This window comes from Stegodyphus dumicola, chromosome 11 (assembly GCF_044657685.1).
Source record: "Stegodyphus dumicola isolate Sdum_Otavi_A_Nest chromosome 11, ASM4465768v1".
NCBI lineage: Eukaryota > Metazoa > Arthropoda > Arachnida > Araneae > Eresidae > Stegodyphus > Stegodyphus dumicola.
The window spans coordinates 117,731,393-117,756,890 of NC_140778.1; the positions used below are offsets into that span (position 1 = coordinate 117,731,393).

A 25,498-nucleotide genomic window follows, 5' to 3' on the forward strand; every position below is an offset into this window, starting at 1 on the left:
CTTTAATATTCATTTTCAAAGATTTCGAAACCTACCTTTTAAGTAGTAACTCTTAACTGGTTTGATTATTTTCCCGTAAATACGTATTTATATTTTCTAATGTATATACTTAATGGTTTGCTTAAAACTTGTAATATTTTTATTATGATACTTCTGATAATGAATTATTTTCAAGACCAACATTTAGTATAAACGCAGGCATAATAAGTTTGCATATGAATTTTCATTTTAGTTTGCATTCATGGGCTCTTGTGTACTAGGCACAGAATAGAGAAGCCAAAATTTAAAGCCTAACAACAAAACCTTTTGATAGTTTGACATGAAAATTAAGAAATGCAATATATAATATGAAAAATGACAAAAAAGAAGAACATGCAAAATGCTAAGTGTGTTAACACGCTCCTTAAATTTATGTTACTGCTTTATGATGAATTTTAAAATATAAATTACTACCCTTTAAACGTTTGAGCATAGAGCTATTTTTTCATTTTAAACCTTAAGTCTGCATCACACGTTGTATTCTAAAAGAAATTTCAACAAAGTTTCCAGGGCAACTTCTTTCCCTTTGTCCTTAATTAATTACTCAGATCTATGAGATATTGGGGATTTACTCTGAGAAAGAGCAGTTTTGAACAGAACAAAATCGGCTTAATATTATTCTTTGAAAATCGTTGCAGTATACAAATGGACTTCCTAGTTTCATTCAACGCCTCCATATGAAGATCACAGTAGTAACTTAAATGAATTACAAATATCCCGAAATTTTTAGCTGCTGATTTTAAATAACATCTGAAAAGCATTTTCGAAAGAACTCTGCAGGGTGAGAAACTGAAAACATTTTCAATATCATCAATTTGATCACGTTTCATAAAGAAAATTCTTGTCTTACATTTAGTACATACCTACAAAGTGAAAGGCTGAACAAAACACTTTTTAACCCACTCTGAAGGAGTAAATTAACTAATTGGCAAGTACTAAAATAAATATCGATTTTAGATTAGAAAATTAATTCATATAGAAATGAAATCAATGCTGACCCATTTGGAACAAAATATTTCCTGATTAATGAAAAAGATGACCCCCCAATAAAGTTAGTGGATGATTTCTACAAAGAACATACAAAAGAACTCCGATGAATCATTCAAGCTAGGAAAAAAACAATGGAATATCAAAATAATAAAATAATAAAATTGATCTTACTCTACGAGAACATTAAGAAACAATTCAAGAAGTCTTCAAAAAATCACTAAAAAACACGGAAACAGGCGGGAGAGAGAAAGTGCATAGACAATGAATGCTGATAATGAAACACCTTTCCAGAAAGAGTTCTTCGGAGTGGCATATCCCTGATAAAACGAACTCATAAGACAACTAAATAAATCCTTATTAAAACATTTCCTGATTGTTTGAGATAAGGCAGATAATTCTGTTCAGCAAAAAAGATGAAGACCCAGACAACTTAAGATCATATTGCATGTTAAGCCTCCTACCTGTGATGGAGTAAGTAAAATAAGAAAGAGCCTTTGCGCAACGCTTTAGACATTACTTCAAAGAAATTTATAAATAATTATATTGAGTTTTACAGAGAGCAAAGAACCATCCACTAAATGCACCTAGTTCTAGGAAAACAAACAGTAAACAAAGTTATAAATTTGCACCCAGCCTTGACCTGTGCTAAGAAATATTCGATTTCATATGGTGGTAGATTATGCTACAATTTCTTAAATAACAATTTCCTAAGAAATATATATAAATAAAGACATATATTTTCGAGCAATACGATTCCGAGTCTTCGTTTTTCTTTCTTTTTGGTAAACGTGGTAATTCACAGATTAACCATTTCCGAAAACCATTATTTCTAATTTTTCATACATAAATTTAATACCGTGAGTTTCACCAGGATTTTGAGCTGTAGGGTTAGAATACTGATTTTCGGAAAGTGTAAAATCTTATTCGATGCGCAGCTTGTTTTTATGCGACATTTTAAAAAGAAGAATAAATTTCGAGATATATGTTTTTATTTCTCATCTCAGTTTATAAGCTGGTTTTAGAAAGTTTTATTTTACAATATTTTACATCATTTAAATCCTTCACGAAAATCTTCTGATAGATGTGCTAAACCTTCTTCTATATTACCACATCATTACGGTAGTATATAGGATTCTGTTTATAAGATCTTTTTGTTCCCATTGCATGATTAGTGAATTTTCACTTCTTCCGAGAAAATTCTACAAATCAGCTTTTATAAATAAGACTAATTAATGTTTAGAAACTATATTAGAGGAAGAAAATGCGCAAGCGATTGCACTTTTTGAAATTATGCAAGAAATACCTAAATGTGTAAAGACTAAAACAGATAGTATTTTTCAGGTTCTATATACTGATTTATATAACAATATTTTTAAACTCTTGGGCTTGGCTATGGAATGTAAGTCAGGGAGAAAAACTTTCCTTTTCTTTTGTATTTCCTAAAACATCATTCTGACAAGATTTAGTGCTTAATGGGTCTAAGAATGTATAAATAAATATTACTATTATTTTACATTTCAGTAAAATTTACATGCATAAAAGTAATCAAACTAAAATTTCACTCGAGAGTGAGTTCATAAATGGTCATATTCCAATAAAAGTAAGATATCATTTATCTTTTACTGCCTTTCTGTCTCTGATATACGTGAATACAAGGGTTAAGGAAGCTACTATGTCGTTGGTTATGTAATCTTCCAGCACAGTTGGAAAGAATCACAAGTTAAAATGCACACGAATCGTTTCTTGAAGAAGAAACAAACGTGCTCAGCTTATGTAGAGAAAATAATTTGACAAATTTCAGAAACATTTAAAAGGAATTTATAAGCTAAGTGTTCAAAATTTGCTTACATAAATTTTGTAATTCAATCTTTTCGAACATACTGTTTTTATATTTTAGACCCCATACTTAGTGTATGAATATTTCGGAGAAGAAAGGATGGTAGAATGGCAGAAGGGCTGAACGGCTCGTAGTTAAACTTCTTTTGCGAATTTTATATCTCTTGGAAGACTTGTTCCGAGTTTCTTTATGCAAAAATAATAAATTGTTCAGACACGTATAAGATTAGTCATAAATATTAGATTGTTCATTTTCTACGTTATGTTTATATACATATACACAACAGTGGGCAAAACTTTAAATAAGCAACTTTTCAGATTTTGACCATAATTCTGCAAAATATCAGCTGGAAGACGTAGCATTCATGCTGCAAAGGTACAATGTAGCAATTAAAGGATGAGAAAAGTATAATAATAAGAAAATGAACAAGATGCATGTAGTTCGGAACAAACAGAAAAAGGCTTTATTAACAGAATGCCGTTGGTACAAAAAACTCTCAGGCCAAGGGGAAGAACAATAAACAGAACAGCCTTTGTAAGGGATATGATCTCTAACTGCAACTGCATTGCACCGTCTGTCGACGCTCTACACCAAATTATCTAACAGTTCTTGGGGTAAGAGTTCTCATTCTGTAAGGAACATCTGCTTCCCCACAGAGTAAACTCCTGACAACAGGCATCACTCGACACATGTAAAATGGAATCTAAATCAAGGGACCATGATGGCCAATCCATTCTGTGGATATCTTCCCTTCCCAATAGCTCCTCAACATAAGTCCTTGGGGACATGTGTGTCCTACATATCCAAACACTTCAAGCTTATATATCCAGCACATGACCGATTTACATTATTACCAATTTCGCAGTTTTTTACAGAATACCCGGATTTGCATTCACATTTGTAGGTTCCCTTTTCTACTTTACAAATACCATTATTTTGACAAGGCTTTGAGCTGCACGGATCTAGAAAAAAAGCTATTCTAACAAAATTTAATATGTATAAATGTTAGTACATGTCCAAAAACTTCAAGCTTTATATATCCAGTACATGAACGATTTATATTATTACAATTATTATTACGTTGTTATTCATAAAAAAGTCAGGACCAATGGTGTTCCGGAAAAGACGCACGTGGGAAAAGATGTAACGATCACCAAAATAAGTGAACCTATGTCTGAAATATGGAGATTCATCAGTCCACTCATCATCATGCCTTCCCTGCAAGCACCCAAAGACTAACCCAGAGATATTTTCCCCTGATATTGGTAGGATGAAAGCGTGTCTCTACCATTCTACACATCAGTTGTCGCAAAGAATCGTTTGCCAGACAGAAACGGCTCTCAACTTTAAAGAGCACATGACCCTATTGATGAGATGTTCAGACTTTGTGTTCTCTCTACCACTGTAAACTACTCTGCCGCCGATGAGAGGCAACGTTCAAAACGACGAGAGAATTAGCCACATTTATGACGTCGTCTTGCCACAATAATACGGGACCCACATATCCTGTTGCCGTGCGCAACTATTAAGCAAAATTGTCCGCTGTTTGTTGTTAGCCGCTGTCAATCTCTTCTCGCCTGCAGGGAGAAATATCTGTCATCAGGCAGCATTCGTTTCATTGGCCAACCACCACCGACCTTTTTCAGAGCTGTATCTTTTGTTCGGAAGGCTTTCCATGCTGGTGAAAGAGGAATTTCTTTGGTTCCAAACTCTTGGACAAAAGACGCCAAACTATGCTTGTCCTCAAGCTCGTCATTCATTCTACCACAGGTAAAAGCACTGTTGTTTCCTTGTAGCCCTACTATACGTACAATTTCACTTGTAAAAGAATGCCTAGAAATGCGGCTTCTTTGTTGTGAAGTTGCCTTTGACTGCTCGAACTGCGTATACATGTAATTTAAACAGTATTGGACTCTTGGACATTTTATTAAATGGTAGTTTTACTGTCGTTTTATTGTACGGTAGCTGCACACTATTATCATACACTAAGCTATAGCCATACATAATTTCATTTATTTCTTTAGAAAGTCCCCAACGAAGGCATCCCTCCCTTAAGACAGATAGCACTTGTGGGCTTTGCCACAATTAAATAAACCAAATCAAACCATTTATTTCTATCCAGTATTTCTCGAGATATTTGCAAAAGTGTTCCATCTCTTAATTTTATCCACGAGTGTATTTTGCGAAGCGGGATTAACTTCAGTGCCACAAACAAGTAATTCCTGAGCCTAATAATAATCGGTCATTGGGCAAACTTCATAATTAATATAACGTCGTCCTGCCTTCACTTTAAGAAAACAAACTGTGCAATTATTTCCTCTCAAATACTGCGACGCTCGGAGCATGAAATTGAATTAATCGGGAAAAAGAAACACAGGAATTCAAACCCAAGTATAAGATAAAGCAACCGGTCCGAGATTAACACGAAACATCTAAATGTAAAATTAAATAACTAAGGGCACAGGAGGAGTAAGAGTTAAAAGAAACTAAGTTGTTCCTCATGACGTTTTCGTATATCCAGGTAATTATTAAACGCTAATATTTATAAATGGCAGGCTAATGATGCTGTAATAACGTTTTTAGGAATACATGCTGTTATCATTGAAATACTTACCACTTTCGCAGTGTTTTCCAGAATATCCGGCTTTGCATTCACATTTGTAGGTTCCCTTTTCTACTTTGCAAATACCTTTGTTTTGACAAGGCTTTGAGCTGCACGGATCTAGGGGTAAAAATACAAGCTGTTCTAACAAAATGTAATATGTATAAATATTAGGACATGTCCGAAAACTTCAAACTTATATATATCCAGTACATATCCGATTTACATTATTATAAATATTATTACCATTTTCGCAGTGTTTTCCAGAATATCCAGATTTGCATTCACATTTGTAGTTTCTCTTTTCTACTTTACAAGTACCATTGTTTTGGCAAGGCTTTGAGCTGCACGGATCTAGGGGAAAAAAGAACAAGCTGTTCTAACAAAATGTAATATGTATAAGTGTTAGTACATGTCCGAAAACTTCAACCTTATATACCCAGTACGTATCCGATTTATGTTATTACAATTATTATTACCATTTTCGCAGTGTTTCCCAGAATATCCAGATTTGCATTCACATTTGTAGTTTCCCTTTTCTACTTTACAAGTACCATTGTTTTGACAAGGCTTTGAGCTGCACAGATCTAGGAGAAAAAAGAACAAGCTGCTCTAACAAAATGTAATATGTGTAAATGTTAGTACATGTCCGAAAACGTGAACTTTATATATACAGTACATATCAGATTTACGTTACTAAAATTATTATTACCACTTTCGCAGTTTTTCCCAGAATATCCAGATTTGCATTCACATTGGTAGGTTCCCTTTTCTACTTTACAAGTACCATTGTTTTGACAAGGCTTTGAGCTGCACGGATCTAGGAAAAAAAAAAAAAAAAAGAAAAAAAAAAAAGAAAAAAACTGTTCTAACAAATTTAATATGTATTAATGTTCATGTTCGAAAACATCAAGCTCAAATATCCAATACATATCCGATTAAGATTATTACAAGAATTTTTACATATCCAGTTTAACGCATAATTATAAAGTTCCCAGAAAAATTAATTTTGCAGTGTAATCATCCTTTCTTCTTTTCATTTATTTTATTTTATTTTATTTTATTTTAACAATGTTCAAGAAAATTTTACGTTATTTTTATTTAATAATAATATATTATACTTCTTACTCTAATTTAATATTTTCGTTTATTCATATTATCTCTGTTTAATAATAGTGTTTTACACTTTTTTCTCTAAATTAAATTTTAGTTTATTGTTATTTTTTAACTGTTACGCATTAAAGCCGACAGATTTGGAGTTAAGAGACGCAATTTCGTTTTCAAAGTGATTTTAATATTTAAGTATACAATTAATTTTTCAGAAAAATTTTTGATATTTACTTCTCAAACAAATAGTAAAAACAGACATTATATGTAAGTATTCATTGCTTTTCCTCTTGGTAGATCCGTTACGAGGATTGTATTTATATGTTATTTTCCAAATATTCAGTTTTTCTCTATTTCCACTTTTTGGTGGTTCTTTCCCAAGTAGCACAGCAAAATGCTCACGACATTGCAAACTGGTCGCCAGTCGTGCTGCAAAATCGTTGCAACATGTCGTCTTTAAGACGTCCAGATGTCTGCAAAACTCCACTGTTTTGCAACCGTTGCAAAGACGTCTTTATTACGTTTTTGCAGATGAGGTTTTTGTCGCATAGACTTCGTTATTGCGTCTTTCGCAGGTGATATTTTGGTTGTGAAAGCATCGTATCACGACGTCTTAACGACGCCTAAATGTTCGCAAAATTCCACCTTTTTGCAACAGTTGTGAAAATGTCGTTATTATGTCACGTATTGCTTTATGCAGAAAAATGAGCTTAATATTTAATATATTTTTCTTCTTTTTTAAATTTTACATTCCTTGTATTTTTCTAAAGTTGAAATATTTTATCATTTCCTGAAAACCAGAAGATAAAACAGTTTTTCTCTTTAGACTAAATATGCTTAATTAATAATAGCCTTAATTATTTTCAGTACTTTAAACTATAGTTTTTAAATTTCTCTTTAGACAAAATATGCATAATTAATAATAGCTTAATTATTTTCAGTACTTTCAACTATATTTTTTAAACAACTTAAATTCTAAGTTACGATTAATTAATAATAGCTTAATTATTTTCAGTACTTTCAACTATATTTTTGAAACAACTTAAATTCTAAGTTACGATTATTTAAAATTTCATCATTTTCCCCTTTAAGTGAGAGTAATTATGAAGGTGGTTATTATAAATATATAACATTAATAGTAGGTTTTAAGTAAATAAAACTCAATTAGACATAAATAAAAGTAAAGATATATATGTGAGTAAAAAAGAGCGTTTTTTATAACAGCATTGTCACACTTATTTCTGTTAAATCTCAGAGACATTGAAAATTGCCCCTGTCATGATAAATTAGGAAGCTGTTCTTAAGGAAACATAAGCGTATTTACCTGAAATGAAGTATAAATTTATTCGCGTTTCACAGTAAAAAATATAACCATTAACTTCTCTCCAAGATATTAATAAATGTGATAAAAATATACCTAAATCTAATAACTTCCCATATTCATATCTAAAATGAAATAATAACCTAACAAACAACTATTTAGAAAAACATGAACTAGTAGTGTTTGAAAGTATAAATAGCAGAAGGAAGGTAACAGAACTAAAATTTCCAATTAATAAAAAATTATTTGTGTTTTTTAAATAGTAAGGAATTAAAAGTGCAATAATTATGGATTCCAGTATTTACTAGTAATACTGATGTTTCTTAACACCATTTCTTTCGATCATATGTTAATGTAATAACTTATTTTTAGTTTCTACATTTTAGAATAGTGGTAGATTACAATGATTATTTCATGCTCATTTTAAAATCAATAACTTTCCTTTTGTTACTGTGCAGAAGTAATTTAAATAATATAGTATACGATAGTAAGCTAAGTACGTTAAATAGCACACGATGAAATTTTTTGTGTCTATTTATTATGAATTTCTTTGTTATCTCAAGCACATAAAAAGTAAGCGGAGAAATGGAATATACTTAAATTTAATAAAAAACAAAACCCAATTTCCAACATTCATTTATTGAGATAATCTAATAAACATACATAACGGCAATATTTAAAAAACGCGAATTACACAGTGTTTGAAAGAATAGATACCAAACGAAAAGTAATAAAACTGCAATTTGCAATCAGTTAAAAAAATTAGTGTTTCTTAATATTTCATAGATAAGTACCACATAGTTATGAATTACAATACAGTCAAAAGTCGTTAATCCGGACTCGTCGGTACTTCGGCGATTCCGGATTATCGATTTTTCCGGATTATAGATCATCAGTTTAAATCTGGTAAGATGGCATGCAGAAATTATAAAATTAAAAATATGAAACCGTAATTTAAGAAATAAAGAACAATTATGATCTAAATGGTATCAAAATTTACAAAAAAAAGCTTAATATTTATTTGTTTACTTTATTAAACATTTCTTTCAATGTAAGTTGTTTAAGTTGCTTCGTTTTTTATGTGCTAATACATTCTCTTTAATTCTATAAACAGACATAATTTCTTGTTCAGTTACAAAGTTCCGCTGTTCATGTCCTATAATTGCTGCGTCTACCGACTAATTTGTCAATCGATATTTTTTCGTTTTCAATAACCTCTGTCACTTTCTTCGTTATCGGAAGCGAATTATAATGACGAGGAATTTGATTTAAATCATATCAAAGACGGAGTACATCGAGAGGAAATACTACATTTAGTAAGGAATTATAAGCCAAATAAAATAAAAAAAATCTGCCCTGAAGATAAGGATAGTGCTGACAGATCAACTTCCAATTCATTGCGCGCCGCGGCGTTAAAGATAAACAAACGTTAAAGTTTAGATAAACAAAGGATATGCCTTTATCCATTTTTCTGCAGAAATTGCTTTTTTGCTTAATGAACTTGGAAACATACTTTCGCTTTGTAGATCCTTTACATATTAATAAATATATATCAGAAATTCTATTTGACATAATCGAAAGTTCAAGCTTACTTTTATAAAATTGCTCTAACAATCTGCAAAAAATAATAAGCCGGATCCAATTCGAAGATTAAGGAACAACATAATCTGCAACATTGACTGAAATAGATAATTAGATAATTTCAGCTTAGCTTATACCGTCCGTTATACATTAAACGCGCACTCGTAAACGTATTTTTTGCAGGCGCACAAGCATGTTCGCAGCCGTAAAGGTCTTACGCGCATGCGTCAACGCGACGCATACGCAGAAAGTTTGTAGCTTTGAGGTCCGGATTATAGATCATTCCGGATTATGGGTGTCCGAATTAACGACTTTTGACTGTATTTCATAGAAATGCTAATGTTTCCTTAACACTAGTTTTCCGGTCATACATTTCATACACTGTTTAAGTCCCAAGTATTTTCATATGTGTCTAGAAATCTTTCTGTTCCGTTATCATAAAGGAAATGAAATTTCTGTCCAGTTTGATAAAGCAAAAACCTCCATGTCGGAACCACAGCTTCAGAAACCCATTTAATAAAGCTTTACATACCCCTAATTTTTTCCTTTGCTCGTAAAACCTCCAAAATCTAATACACGGCAGGCCTCAGTCCCCCAATTCAATAGTATTTACCTTCCAACCAATACCCTTAATTGTCTTCGAGTAAGGACTCATAGTACAGGCTTGAAAACAAATATTTCTTACTCATGTAATAACCATTCAGTAACTTATTTGTTTCCTAGATATTGACCCCTTCCTTTTTTATTTTCTGCTATATCTCTAGTTTTATTCACTCTATGGCTTTAATTCTTCTCGTTTAATTACCACTCTACATTCCGTTTTTTCTAACGCTTTTATCTTGTCCTTACCACCCACCGTTAATTTCTTCCTCTTCTAATCGACTTTAATTCGATTTTTATTTCTCTTATAGCTGCCTTTCAAATTGGATCAACATCCTAATTTAAATATAGCCTTAGTTCTCTCACATCCCTCTTCTCTTTGACATACTCCCTAAAATTCCACCTCAACTAATTAAAACGCTAATTAATTGTTATTTCTTCTATAACTGCGCCCCTTTTTACAGCAAGTTCCTGAAACCAACGTAGATTTAATCTTAATCCTTTTCTCTTCTCAATAACGATTTTCTCAACCCTCACCCAATTATTAGCATAGCTAATTAAACCAATCAATATTATTCTCTCCCTTTCTCCCCAACCAATAAGCCTAAATGCCTCAAACAATTTCTACTCCATCCCTCTGTGAAAAATCTTGGTACTCTATTACTAACTTCTAATAAAACAAAGGAAATTAATTAACTAACTTATTTCCAACTAATGTTCTCCTTTCTTCCTCTGAGCTTTGATTAATGACCAAGTCATGTCATGCTTTAAGTACCTCTAGAAGGTTACTATTCAGCACAGTTTTAGTGTTCCATAGGCTTGATGTGTATTTTTTCATCTATTTTTATATCTTAAGATTTTGATTTATTGAATTATTTAAATAACCGTCGCTACGGGTTCAGTTATTCTATTGAATTTTTCTCATATCCCTTCTAATAACTTTCATACACCGTAATTTTTAATACCTTGGTATATTTGAATTAACTTTATTGCTTTTTCAGGCGATCCCGTTCTCTACGTAAGTTACTGTTTCTTTCATCATACACAAATTATAATCACAAGTCTTTCTCGGTAAACCTACAAATGAACATCCCATAACAACCTTCTAGACCTAGATGTAATCTCATTACTCTGCTCTAGCAACAACTAAGCTACATAATGTTACTACCAAACACTAACAATTAGAGTTAAAGAAACCCAGCAAGCACATAATAAAATCACAATGACTTTGGAAAATATATAAAACGATGCCAGCTCGACCTTCTAATTTTCTAAAATAAAAAAATCTGATGTGTACACCACATGACTTCCTTGCAAGGAATATTAAATCATACGTATTTTTTCTTGCATTTCATTTAAACTTATTGGATCGAATTAAATCTACTTCATCGATAGAGCATAAACCACAATAGAATAAATGCACTCTTTAAAATACACTATATTTGTGTACCATAGCGACACTGTGGCTCTAGGTTCACTTAACAGCGTTATATTTCGTTCATATTATAACTCAGAATGCATATAAATTTATATCATTTAAAGAATTATCTAATCTTTGCCACATGTTCTATTCAAATACTATAAAAAATCTAAAACGATGTATAAAAGAAATTAAGCAAACACTAGAAAAAAAAGAAACAGTTTTTCACAGACGATTCAGTATTTCTCATTCAATTAATTCAGCTCTTACTTCCCGACAAGGCAAAAATACATAAAAACTCAAAATTTCTATATTAAAAAATTACGAAGTAAATCTTAAAAACTTATTTTCTCGAGTAAATTCCAGAATGGATTAAACATTATTTAATTAGCAATAATAAAAGAAGACGTTATCGTTGTTGTTCCCAATCTTAGTTTCTCTAGATTGGCAACAAATTCGCTATTTTGCCAAGTGTAAAATGTAAACAAACATGTCCGCCATCGCAAAATTCATTAGGCTTAGCTGCACTTAAACACATTTTAAATTGTTGATAACTCCACAAATATTACATGCAGATTTACCAAAGGCATAAAAACCTTAACCAGAAGATAAGAACAATATAATTCAATCATTTTTAAAGCGAAAAATGCACAATTTATAAACATATAAAAATAAAGAAACTGAGATTACTGAGCCGAGTAACATAGTGGATATATACCTACGGTTCCCAGACAAAAGCCCACTGGACGAAAGCGCACGCGATAAAAACCCACAAAAAAGCCCCCTATGATAATTGCCCACGCGACAAATGCACACAGCAACGAAAGCGCACATTGATAAAAGCGCACACTGATAAAAGCCCACATTGATAAAAGCCCACACAGATATAAACCCACGCTGATAAAAGCACACACTGATAAATGCGCACAGAATCAAAAGGGACTTATGATTTTTATTACTATAAAATGTATTTATAATTTTAATTATAATAAATGGAGTATTAAGATCTAAATTTGAATGTCTCAAATATGTCTGTTTGTATATTTTATCACTACTTTATTTGTTTAATTTATTCGGTTGAAAGCAAACTTTCTGCTCTCTGCTTGATTAGCTCGATGATAAATTTCGATTATTAAATCTGAAATTGCATTTTATTATTTATTTACTTATTTAACTTTGGTATGTGTATGTGAAAATGAAAAATATCATTGTGAAGTTTCTCACATGCTATTTTAAAGGTAATATGGCTGAGATTAAATATAATTATGTTTCATTATTAAAACTATTAAGTTTTTAATTAAAAAACACTTGAAATTTTTCTTACTTTTTAGTTTTTCCTTTAGTTCCTTTTTAGGTTGGTAATATTAAAATAGTCAAGCACAATAAAAACTTCGCTAAGAGATATTTTATTCTTTACTTTAGACTGAGCTTATTATCAAAGTTTAAACATATTTCTCATTGAAAACTTATTATTTAAAAAGAAAAAAAGAGAGAGAGAGAGGGGACAATTCTATATCTTCTATATCTCCCGTTCTACTGGGCCTATTGACGAAATTCAAATTGCATTTTTCGTCTCTCGAAAGCGCGACTTTGTATATATTCGCTATCCGAATATATACAAAGAGATATTATAATCTATATAAAGCTGTATCGAATATATACAAAGCGATATTATATATATGGCTTTGTATATATCCGTGACTTTGTATATATTCGCTTTGTATATCTATGTTAGAATGATGCTATATATCAATCTAACATAGGTATTTTGACACAAAATCGGACTTTTTCTGAAATAACATATGCCCAACAGCGGCCGAGCGGTAAAGTCGCTGAACACTGGTAGTTCAGTCCGAGGTTCGAATCCCGCGAACGGGCTGGCTGCATGGGCGTTTTCGTGGTTTTCCCATGTGTAACGTGTATACGAGCCAGTTTCCCTTAGAAAGTCCTCCACGAAGGCATCCCTCCTCTTAGGCAGATCGCCCTCGAGGCTTTACCATAATCACACACACACTGAAATAACATATCAATTGTTTACATATTTCGATTCTACGACTCAAATTATGCCAGACTTCCAAGTGTTGTAAAAATTGCACGAGTAGTTTTTAAAAAATTAGCTCTAAAAATTTTAGCTCCTCAATGTTAATTGAATTTGGTATATATTTATTAATATCTCATTTTTATTAAACTTTGTATTTTTCCTTTCATATTTCGAAATTTAGGTTCATTCCAAATAAAATTCACCCATCTTTTATGATTTATTTTTAAAATTTCTATTTTTAAATAATTTTTTAAAATTTTTCGAAAAACATTTTGAATTATAACCTATAAAATTTTTATCATCATCTAAATATAGGTGTATTTCTAAGCATACCTGCAAAAAATTAGACTTTTTTATTCAAAATTTTGTAAGATATACATGAGTTTACATATTTTCGCGTTTTGAAATTTGGCATCTGTTTTCTGAGCGATAATAACTCCAAATGTGCTTTATGCATTTTTTTACAGTGAATTACCGCAGCTATTTTTGGTCTTAAGTTTCAAATAAAGTTTTACGCAGAATTAATTATATGAAATTTTCCCCCTCAATTATGCGTAATAAATATTTATGAATACTATATGAAAAGCTATTTTTTTAAATTATAGATGATATTATTTAAATTTTGAACTTTTTTTTTTTAATTTCATTCTTTTCTCTCTCTCTCTCTTTTTTTTTTTTTACTTTAATATTTGTAAGAGTAAATTTTTACCTTCGTCGTGTTATCGTCTGCTACTTTACTTTAACTTCATTTAAATTGAATTGTCTAAAACTGAGAAAAGTTTGTTTGATGTTTATTGTTTATGTGCTTTTAAGCAAACAGGACGTTGAAATTTTTGTGTCATGTCCCAGCTTTAAACAAATATTACATAAATATAAATTTTTACATTAATTCTCTTAGAAAGAATGTTTTAAGTAGTAATTTTCTGTCGTGTTGTAGATTATATAAGAAACATCTTCTTTAATATAGTAATTATTAGGATTAAAAACTCTAAAAAGTATGATTTAGATTGTCTCCACCCGATATAACAATCAGGTCACACGGTGGTACAGGATAAGCGCTGCTGGAGTGGTTTATTTCTTCCTCATTTAACAAAAATATTTTAATTCAAATATTTATCCTTTGGACTTCGCTTTAAACTTTATTTATAGTTAAAATGTCTTGAAATTGAAAAGCTGTCTTCATCTAAAACACATTTGACGTAACTGATATTTAAAAAAAATTGACAAGAATGCAAAATTTATGGAAAATAATAGATAATATTTTAATTGTAACAATCTTAATTTTCTTATGTTAGCACTGAAAACAAATGTAGAAGGAAAGAAGGAAATTGGGGGGAAGCAAAAATTTAAAGGGGAATCTACTCCAAGGAAGTTGGGTGTTCAAAGAGAAAACACTTGGACGTGTACACCAGCAAATAGCAGCAATTGAATTTGTGCTAACGGAAAAGACAAAAGCGATATCATTTCAGATTAAAGTGAAGAGCGACTGGGTTTCGACTATAGGGTTGTATAAATTTAATTTACTTCATAGAACATCATATCGTATCATAAACGGAGCATCCCACAATTTCTGAGTGGAATTATTTAAAGATTCCGGAAATTATCCACTGACGTACATAGATACCAGCTTAAAGAAGTTTTTCCTATTGATGAAGCCAGTCTTTCCTTTCATCTCACGCCTTCAAAATACTTAGCCTGTAAAGACTCATAGAGGCTCTGTCTAAATACTGATGAAATGGATTGATTTGGATTATTAAGTTACGGCAAAGCCGGGCTATCTGCATTTAAGAAGGGATGCCTTCGTGAAGAACTTTCTACACGAAAACCAGCTCGTATATACGTTACACAAGAGAAAAGTAACGAAAACGCCCATGCAACCAGCCGTTCGCCGGGATTCAAATCCCGGAGCGAACTACCAGTGTTCAGCGACATTACCGCTCAGCCGTTTGTGGGCCCTTTCGAAATGGAAGGCGATAAATTTATTTAAAATTAAGGTCAGAAATACCAATGTGTTTCGAAAAGTTGGATGCTTTTTAATATACTTGCAGAATGCCTGAAAAAAAAGATCAAAAAGAAAAAATAATTTTTTGCATAATATATCGCATTTTTTATTTAATTTTTTTAAAAAAAATTTATGATAATTGATTCTTGCGATTTCAAAAAAAAAAAAAAAAAATATTTGACTAAAATATGATAACATTTAAAGCAATTAAATATAGGATGATAAAATTGTGTAAAGCAATGGGCGCAATGATAAAACTGTTTTAAAGCAATGTTTGCAAGTTATCTTAAAATTTCGGATATATATCTCTCTTATTTATATATCTTTTCTGAATGGAAAATGTGCTTTACTGTATTTTCTCTTTTAATATATGCAGTTTTCAAACGAATCGTAGTCTGGGTCACAAAGCAGTCTTCCAAAGGAAACGCAATTCAAATAAATAAAATCAAATTTTGGAAAATTTATATTAATAAATATATTTAAAATGTGCAGTTCGAATGAATGAATAGAAAATTTTAAAACAATTATCTGAAGAGACAATGCAACACACAAAATTAAAATAAAAGTATAAAGAAAACCATTGGAAAAAAATAATAATAAACGATGCATCTTTTATTTGAGCTACGCAGTTCGAATGAGTAAATAGAAACTTTTAAAACAGTTATTTGAAAGAAACCATGGAACTTAAACAATTAAAAGGAAATTCGAAAATGAAAAAAAAATAATAATATAAAAATATAATACAAAGAACATTATTTGAAAAAAAGAACGTAGCGACTTTTTTTTCTTTCACGCACAATGTAAAAAAGGAAAAAGAAAATAGGTTGCCGTATGTTAAAAAGTTCGCCAAGTGAACTATTCTTGGCGCAAATTAAAGAAAAGCGCCAATATAAATTCTTGAATTTCTCCCTAAATTTCTCACCAAATTTGACAAAATTTCATATTTAGGCATAATTGGAGTCGTAGAATTGAAATATGTAAAAAAATTCGTATGTTATTTCCGAAAAAAGTCCGATTTTGTGTCTAACTACCTACGTTAGAATAGTGCTATATATAAATCTAATACATATCCTAAGTCCCACTGCCCCCCCTCCATTTTATTTCGCAGTGTACTGATAGAATAAACGTGATATTTTGAATATCATATTTATTTGATTTAATATCTGTTTTCTATGATTTAATATCTGTTTAAAATGATATTTTTAAATAGATAATTGTCGTAAAGATTTCATGAGTATGGTTGTTTGAATTTGCAAGCAACATTGCTGTTAATTATATCACAGGTTCCTCCATATTTGCAGGGATTTTATTTGGAGAGATTTAAAAGTAAACTTAAGAAGCGCAAATACATTTCCATGTTGTACTAATAGATTACAACAGAACACCATGCAATTTTATTAAAAAAAAATTACCGTCTTCACATTGCTTTCCCGAGTACGGAGATTTACAGGAACAAGTATATCCAGTGCTGGTCACCGTACATTTTCCATCGTGGTTACATGGATTTGGTTTACAGGGATCTGGAAAGTGTGGAAACAATTTAAAACTTTCGTGATACAGGAATATGAATGTTTCATTTCTGTTATTTATAATTCATATGCTATTTTTAAATTTTATCAAATATGAACTGGTAATAAATTATTTTATTTTCAACATTTATTTTAAAAACGAATGGTAATTTGGGGAAGAAGATAAAACAATCTGCAACATTGGGATGAAATTGCGTATGTTTGAAGCTTACGATAAAATTTGCGAAGTATTGAGTTTTGGCAGCTTAATAATTGTCTAGCTTTGACTAGCTGGACATAAATGTCTTGCTAATTTGGGCTCTTCAGCTCGTTGCGACGGCGTATCGAGATGATATATATAAGAAATAATTGATGTGTCCCGCGTGAAATTGAGTCCTATGTTCAGCGAAGGCTTGTCTGTATATATTTCCAGGACTATGGTGGGGTAATAACATGATTGTTGTCAGTCACACAGGTCGATTATCATGAAATATATTTTAGGGTATTTCATTTCACAGCAGGATTTCTTTGTTTTTAATCCGTGACACTCTTACAAGCACGGCAGTACGCCGATGAGATTCTGCACTTCTTTCTGTTGCCTTTCGTTTAGGCTAACCTTTAAACAGGATAATGCACGTTCGCTTACGACACACATTTCTGTTGCTTCTCTTAGTGTTAAAGTAAGGTGTGAGTATTGTAATAAACTAGGATGCGTTAAATATTTGAAGTCTTAAATGGTTAGCTAAGATAACGTTGTGTCCGCTAAACCCATTGATACATATGAATAAGTGATGATATGTGTGACCTAAGGAAAGAAACATTTAATTAGGAACTTACCCAGAATCAGAAACCAGTTGCTGAATGACGAGAACACGCGAAAAACTTTTCTTTATTTTCCTATTTCTAAGCAACACTGTTTACTTGAATAAGTATTAATGAAATTTAAATTGAAACTTGCCAGATTAATAAAATTTCAACCGCTGAATAGCTCACATTATTTTTGCCAGACTTAAGGTAATATGGTTCTACACGTGATATCACGAATATTCTTTACTGCTGCATCGGAAAATGTTAATCATAGTCCATCCGTTCAAAAATTGGATTCTGAGAATACAAAGCCACGAAAAATCTTTTGCAGAGAACCAGTATAAAGCAGAAGAAGGCTTAATTTTTGAAATGAATTAAGAAACACGTATTTTCAAACACTTATTTGATGAGACACGAGGTAGGTGACAAGATCATACTAGTGAAGCCATCTTTCGTGTCTGTCTCGCTAGCCAGTAGAAAAAATAATAGCAGCAATCTTATACGAATCTGGAGTTTAATTAGGATTCACCAGCAAGTTGAATCAGTCTCATAAAATTGGCATGGCTTTTCCCAGGCATCAGTGGAAGAAAAAGGCACATATCAGCGTAGCGGCAGGAAAGGAACAGGCCAAAAGGCTCGTCTTTCATCTCAGAACTCGAGACGCCGAAGAGGAAGAAAAACCGGTTGGTGAAGTCTATTTAAGAGTTGGCTGATTCGATGACGATTAAAAAACGATGCGAACGTAGTTCTACTGGGACACTTCCTTGGCCAACGTGTTTGGGCCGGTCTGTCCACAGTATTTCACGTTTTGGCTGCATTATGCTGGCCTCGCCTACCCTTTCTGTATCACATACAGAGATACCTCCTACCCTCTTATCTAACTTGCCAATTTTGAACGTGCATGTCTTATACGTACAGGATGTTATCCGAAAACTCTACGTGTCAATTCCCAGTTGGATAACATCTTGCATCAGGGCCAGAATGGGAGAATTCATTATTGAAATTTGTTTGTAGTTTGAGCTGTATTTCCTGAATAAATTGTTCAGTTCCTAAGACACTGTTAGAATTTCATTTTCAATTCATATTCATCTCACCCACTAGTTTTCTTCCCATTCGGATAACTCCTTCTTTGTGCTTCGTTTTTAATTTTGAAGAATGTATTTTACATATCGTTACTGTGCAGTATTTAGTGAGAAATTTTTCATTTGTTAAACATTGATCCAACTGTTCATTTAGAAGTCAAACATCAGCGTTATATTTGCAAATTTTCACAGGACTAGTTTCGATGGATTTACCGAACCATTATCCTCAGTTTCCAAAGCGCAAATGAACGAAATGAGCTGTAGTGATTAGATAAATTAAATAAGATAAGAAAAGAATGACTGGCGCCATCTATTGATGAAATGAGAACTAAAACATAATTTCCTTAAAGGTTGAAGGGAAGCAGGGATTGGAATTAGGGTCGTTAACTAGAACAGAAAGAATATTTGAATAAGAAACGCCTCTAGAAAATCTAATTAACCAATGGAAGATGCTTTTTGAATAATTTTGGTTGCAGAAAAACTGAAAGTGTGATTTTCGGACCAACAATGCTGGGCAACAGAAGACTTTGTTTACTTTTTTCTAACATACGCTCATGTTCCTTAACTCGAAATTTTAAAGCTCTGTTAGTTTGGCCAATACAAATTAAACCGCAATCGCAAGGAATTATGTAAATACCCCAGGAATTCATATCCGGAATGGGGACCTTCGGTATGGAATTCGGAATTTTATTGATAGAGGAATAAACGTAACTGACGGAAAGAACGAAATTACAACAGAATTCTTATAATCTCCTAAAGCAAGATTGTGCCATTTGGTATGAGATAAGAATTTTTTAACTGCTTGATTAATAATGTTGGGTGAAAATCTCCTGTCAATAGCTACTGCTTTTAAATAATTTAGTTCTCAATCAAGAGCCAATCTGGAGGAGCAAACCTGAAGTGCACGGAAAACATAGAAATAAAATGGACCTAACTTTTATTTAGTTGGATGACATGGTTTGAAGTGTGGTGGAAGGCAAACCGATGAATTCTTGGGTATTTAGAGAATTCCTTATCAGCATGGTTTAATTTACATTGGCCAAACTAAGAAGGCCTTAAAATTCCGCGTTAAGAACCATGAGGCATATGTTAGGAAAAAGGAAACACAGAAGTCCTCACAAGAAGCATTGTTGATCCAAAAATTACATTTTCAATTTTTCTGCAGCCAAAATTATTTAAAAAACATCTTTAATTGGTGAACTAGATTTTTTAGAGGCGTTTCGCATTCGAAAAAACAGTTATGTTCTAGTTAACGACCCTAATTCCAATCCATCTCTGCCTTCAGCCTTTAAGAAAATTATGTTTTTCTTCTCGTTTCATCAAGTTCTCGTTTCGTCTATAGATAGCGTCAGTAGCAAAATTCCTGTCCAGCCATTCTTATGTTATCTTATTTAATCACTATATCTTATCTCGTTGGTTATAGTCGAGTTATTTCTAAATATTTTTTTCTTGATCTGAAGCTTCAGTGAATTCCTTTTCTGCTTTCAGCCATTTTTATTTATTTATTGTTACAAGGAAAACATGTGTAAAATTATTCTTTAGAATATTTCGCGAAATATGAATTTCAGAGATTTGGAAAAGTATTCCAAGATTTACTGACGTACTTTACGTGATGGTTCACCAATTAGTCATATAAAATCGAACTCTAAACCTAGAAAGTGTTAATTATGTCAGATATGTTGCTTATGGCTTCAAGTCCTTCGTGATTAAGTTGATTTTCTCATGGTTTATTCTCTTTTTCATACTGTATTTTGGCGTCTCCTTTTAAAAATGTATTTTTGGCCATTTAATTGACCATGTTAGAACATATAAACTGAAGTAGTAAACTTCCGACGTAAAATTATTTTTACTTGAGTAAGAATAATGAATATTATATAGAGAAGATAACATACACGTAATTCTAATAGAAACTTATGCCTTTACAACGAAAATTGTATTAAATTTCATGTTTAATGAAATCCTAATTTTAATTTAATTTTACTACAAAGTAAAGAATGCAAGTAAAAAGTCAGAATATCATCAATATATACAGATTTACTGAAGAATAATAAGCAATTTAGAGTGAAAAGTAATGAATGAAATTCAAAACTTTCACAAAAATTAAGTAGCGTATAGATTAATATCTTTTTTTACCTGTGTTGCTGTTTTCGCAGTTCTGGCCAGTGTATTTCGGTGGGCACGCACACTTGTAGGAATTTGGAATATCAATGCAGGTTCCTCCATTTTTACATGGATCCGGTGAACAAGGACCTATAGAATTTATATATTTAAATGAATCTTAATAAAATATTGGTTTTTTCCTTAACTTGAATTTGAAAAGAGAGAAACTGTCAAATTTTTAACATATTTATGCATATATCCATTTATATATGCAATGTTCGCTACTATGTATGATTATATATGTATATATATACACTATATTATATATATATATATATATATACACTATATTATATATATATATATATATATATATATATATATAACATTAACAAGCAAGATAGTTAGTACAATACAGTAAGACCAATTTGGTCTAAATAATTATTTTGCGCAATATGCTGCAAAATTAAGGATATTAGAAATTGTAGAAAGCTCGCCTAAAAGTTACCAGGAGCTGTGGTTCCAAGAAAAGTTCAACACATTTTTTAAAAAAACAATGTCATTGAAGGGTGAAAAATTATGCTACACGAGAAATTAAACACATTAAAATATATGTATAAAGATCTCCTACAGCGTCCTCCTGTCTGCGTAGATATTGAGATGTTGATCCATAACAAACAATAGCCATGGCATCGGAGACAGATTAAATGTTCATTTTTATTTCAATTGGTACTCGTGCTCGCAATTCACTTCGTACTGTAATCGTTCCAGATACAAAACATTTATATTTTTGACAGCTTTGGGGTAAGACGAAAGCAGCGAGCAGTAGTCTGCCTTCGCTGAAGAGCAGAAGAAAAATGTGCTGTTAAGAGAATTGTTTTGGTTCTCGTATTTCTCAATTCGGAATTATTGCTAATTGATAATTTAAATTATAATTTTGATTTACATATCTAATATCTAGCATATATATATATATATATATAGATATATATAAACGTAAAGTATCTAAAGTTAAAATTAAATTGAAATCAAAGCAATTCTTCAATTAATTTTAACGTTAGATGCTTTAAGTTTATTTTACTTGAATTCTGCAGTTATAGAGCAGGACGGAATTAAAATTTAAAAAAAAAAATTAACCTATTATTATGTTTCTTTTTATACTCACACACACACACACACATATATATATAAGATAAAAATATATAAATCAAAATCATGGTTTAAATTAACGGCAAACACTTAATTCTCCCTCTCTATTCTAAAATTCATAATAACTCATCGAGATTGCGCCATTTCTACATTAATCTATGCCACGAAGCTTGCATAACGCTATTAATTATTTTCGGAACCTAAGCTCCGAGAACTGAAAGAGCCTGCTATATTGATGCCCCTTTAGCTTCTCTCTGTATGGTGCTTAGACGCAATTTCGCGGTTTTCTCTTCCAATCGCAACAGTATAAAAATGTAAACTTTCTAGACGTAAGCACGGTTAGAGCGTCAAGTGACTGCAGTCACAAATGCCAATTTAAATAAAAATAGAATATAATCTTACTGGGCTACCAAGTTTATTCTTCAATATGGCTTACGCCAAAAAAACCATTGCTACGTTTTTACGTCTCAGTGTTCCTACATCAATACTTCTCTGAAATTTGCTTTTATTCTATATATGCATCCTGGCCGTTAAAATTGCAACACTATGAAGAAAAGCGAATACAAAAATGATATTTATTGCATTTAAACAGTATTGCATGAAGACAAAATAATCAATTTGTAAGCATTTTGCAGGTTGCGAAATTAGTAGAAATAGCCGCCATCACTGACCTCTAAAACGGCCCTTACCCCTTAGGCATGGAAGCAAACTGAACTTAATTGGCAGAAAAGTGTAGCTCATTCCCTGCTGTTTTAGTCTGCGCCACACTTCATCAAACATATTAGCTGAAGAGGGGTAGCGGGACAGTCTCTCAGCAGCCCATGACCAGATGCTTTCAATGGATGATAAATCTGGAGACCGTGCAGGCTAGCGCAGCAATTGAATACATTATGTATCGGAGAAGGTCAGAACACGACGCGCAACATGTGGCCTTGCATTATCTTGCTAGAACATGGCGCTTGGGGGCCTCGAAGAGAGGGCACAACCACTGGACGTAACATGTCAGAAATGTACCCATCTGCTTTCAAATTACCGTCGATCCGAACTAGAGATGTGCGTGTCGTGTAATACCACACCAGGTGCAGGGCCGCTATGTCGATATCAAAAGCAAGCAAGCCACGTGGGGGGGGGGTCTTCAGAGCTTTTAGACACATATACGGCCATCAGAATACTGCACATAGAACCGAACTCGTTTGGAAAGGCGACATTGTGCCACTTCTGTACCCAGTTTTGTCGTTTGGAGCACTATATTCGCCGTCTCTCTATACTGCATTGTCAAGGGAAACCGAAGTAATGGTCACCTTGCTGTGATTAGTCACTGCTGTGACAGACCACGCTGCTTCAAACGTCGGTGTGCTGCAAATATGCCCATTTCCTGACTAATGGTTTTTGATGCGGTTGTACGGGTTTGCAGGGCTGAGCTCACAATATATCTGTCCTGTCTGGCGTTAGTAATGGGAGGGCGTTGAGATCCTGCATGCCCTTCAGTATGACCCTCAGCGATCCATTGATTCCATATTCGCATGATATTGGTTAGATGTCGACCAGTGCGACAGGCAACATCACGGAATGATAATCTACACTTTCGATAGGCAACGATCTTGCCTCTGTCGAATTTCGAAACTTAGTGGTAAGCGTTTTCCCTTCTTATTCGAGGCATAACACGATATTCTTAGCAAACTCCAACATTACAAAGCCCTTTCCGAATATGAAATCCACTACACAACGTTTCTTTTATGCATTACTTCAGAAGTTGTTTCTCTGTCCTGCGTTGTCTAAAATGCGTTGAAATACTAATCATTTGCATACCCCAACTTCTTCCTTCCATGCGTTTAACGTTCGTCTGATCATTCCTCCTGGTGTTGCAATTTTAATGGCCAGCAGTGTGTATTTATATATATATATATATATATATATATATATATATATATATATATATATATATATTAAGTTTTAAACTACTTTTTATATTGTGTTTATTGTATTTATTCATTTATGTATATATGTAATATAAATATATAAACTGAAGCATTACATTTTGAATAAAAGTTTACTATTGTAATTGCTATTTGGTTTTTCAAGTTGAATTCTAAAAGTCATTCTAGTTCCTATGCAACAGTTCATTCACCCGATATTTAGCCACAGGTATTATTATCAAAATGACTATCGATAAATCTTATATTTAGGTACTTTCCTTTCTTTCTCGTTGTACTCAATGACGAACTCACATGGAAAGGGCATATAAACTATGTAAGAAGTAACCTTCTTCGTGTCATGAATTTAATACTCAGCATCATAGGCAAGGTTTCCCTTATAAAGTCCTCCACGAAGGTATTCCTCCCCTTAGGCAGATAGCCCTCGAGGCTTTGCCATAATCACACATACACGCATCATAGGCAAGCACTCTAGATTGGACCTAAAGAAAAGACTAATATATACTTCTACCCCATTTTGACCTACGCATCCCCTGTCTGGGCTGCAGCAACGGGTAGCGATATTCTAAAACTGGAAATTCTTCAGTCAAAATTCCTACGAATTGTGCGTAATGATCAACTGCACAGCGACCTCAAACCGGACTCCATTGCTGATTACCTGAAGAAAGCAAATAATCGCTTCTTCGCGAAAAGTGTAGACTGTGAAACTTTAAATTTCTTTGGGACTTTCCAATACGTGTTAATGCCCAACTGCTAACTAATGAAAATTCATAAATACTCTATGTAGGTTAATTCAATTTGATTATCATGAAATGTGGATGTAAAAATTGCAGAATGTTTCCCCAATCAAATGACAATTTCAGCTCCGATGCTGGAAAGAAGCTTAAGATTAAAATGGACCAACCAGATGCCTACTCATCTCTCACGTGACAATGCAACTATTTCTTCCTTTTCCTACTCAGGATCAGCGAGACAAAAGAGGTTACAATCAGTGATACAAAGAACTTATTAACATCATGAAAAGTGTATCGTACGAATATTTTTAATGCTTGCGTCAGGAACAATATTTTTCCAGAAACACGCAATTATTTTCGTATTAAGAAAACCTGGGGAAGACGGTTCCCTCACAAGTAATTATCGGCCAATCAGTTTGCTGCCTGCGATTGCTAAAGTTTTCGAACGCATTATAAGGAATGAGATTAAATATTTTATTCAAGATAACAAAATAATTAAGGCACATCAATTTGAATTTAGGACCGGATACTCAACATCTTAGCAAATTAAAAGAGTAGTAGATAATTTGTCGAAGTTACAATAAAAAAAGAGACTGTAACCAGAATCTTTTTAGACTTTGAGAAAGAATTCGATAAGGTTTGGC

General features: G+C 32.4%; 1 protein-coding gene across 1 annotated transcript in view; it reads right to left on the reverse strand.

Annotated features, from left to right (window-relative positions):
- Nucleotides 1-25,498, reverse strand: part of LOC118201492 (uncharacterized) — a 419,621-nt gene that overhangs the window by 290,870 nt on the left and 103,253 nt on the right. The window contains exons 5-10 of the mRNA XM_085827141.1: nt 21,071-21,187; nt 16,953-17,060; nt 6,181-6,288; nt 5,948-6,055; nt 5,715-5,822; nt 5,481-5,588 (exon numbers count right to left, since the gene is read on the reverse strand). Of these exons, the coding sequence (XP_085683267.1) occupies nt 5,481-5,588; nt 5,715-5,822; nt 5,948-6,055; nt 6,181-6,288; nt 16,953-17,060; nt 21,071-21,187 (657 nt within the window). The remainder of the gene's footprint in view (nt 1-5,480; nt 5,589-5,714; nt 5,823-5,947; nt 6,056-6,180; nt 6,289-16,952; nt 17,061-21,070; nt 21,188-25,498) is intronic.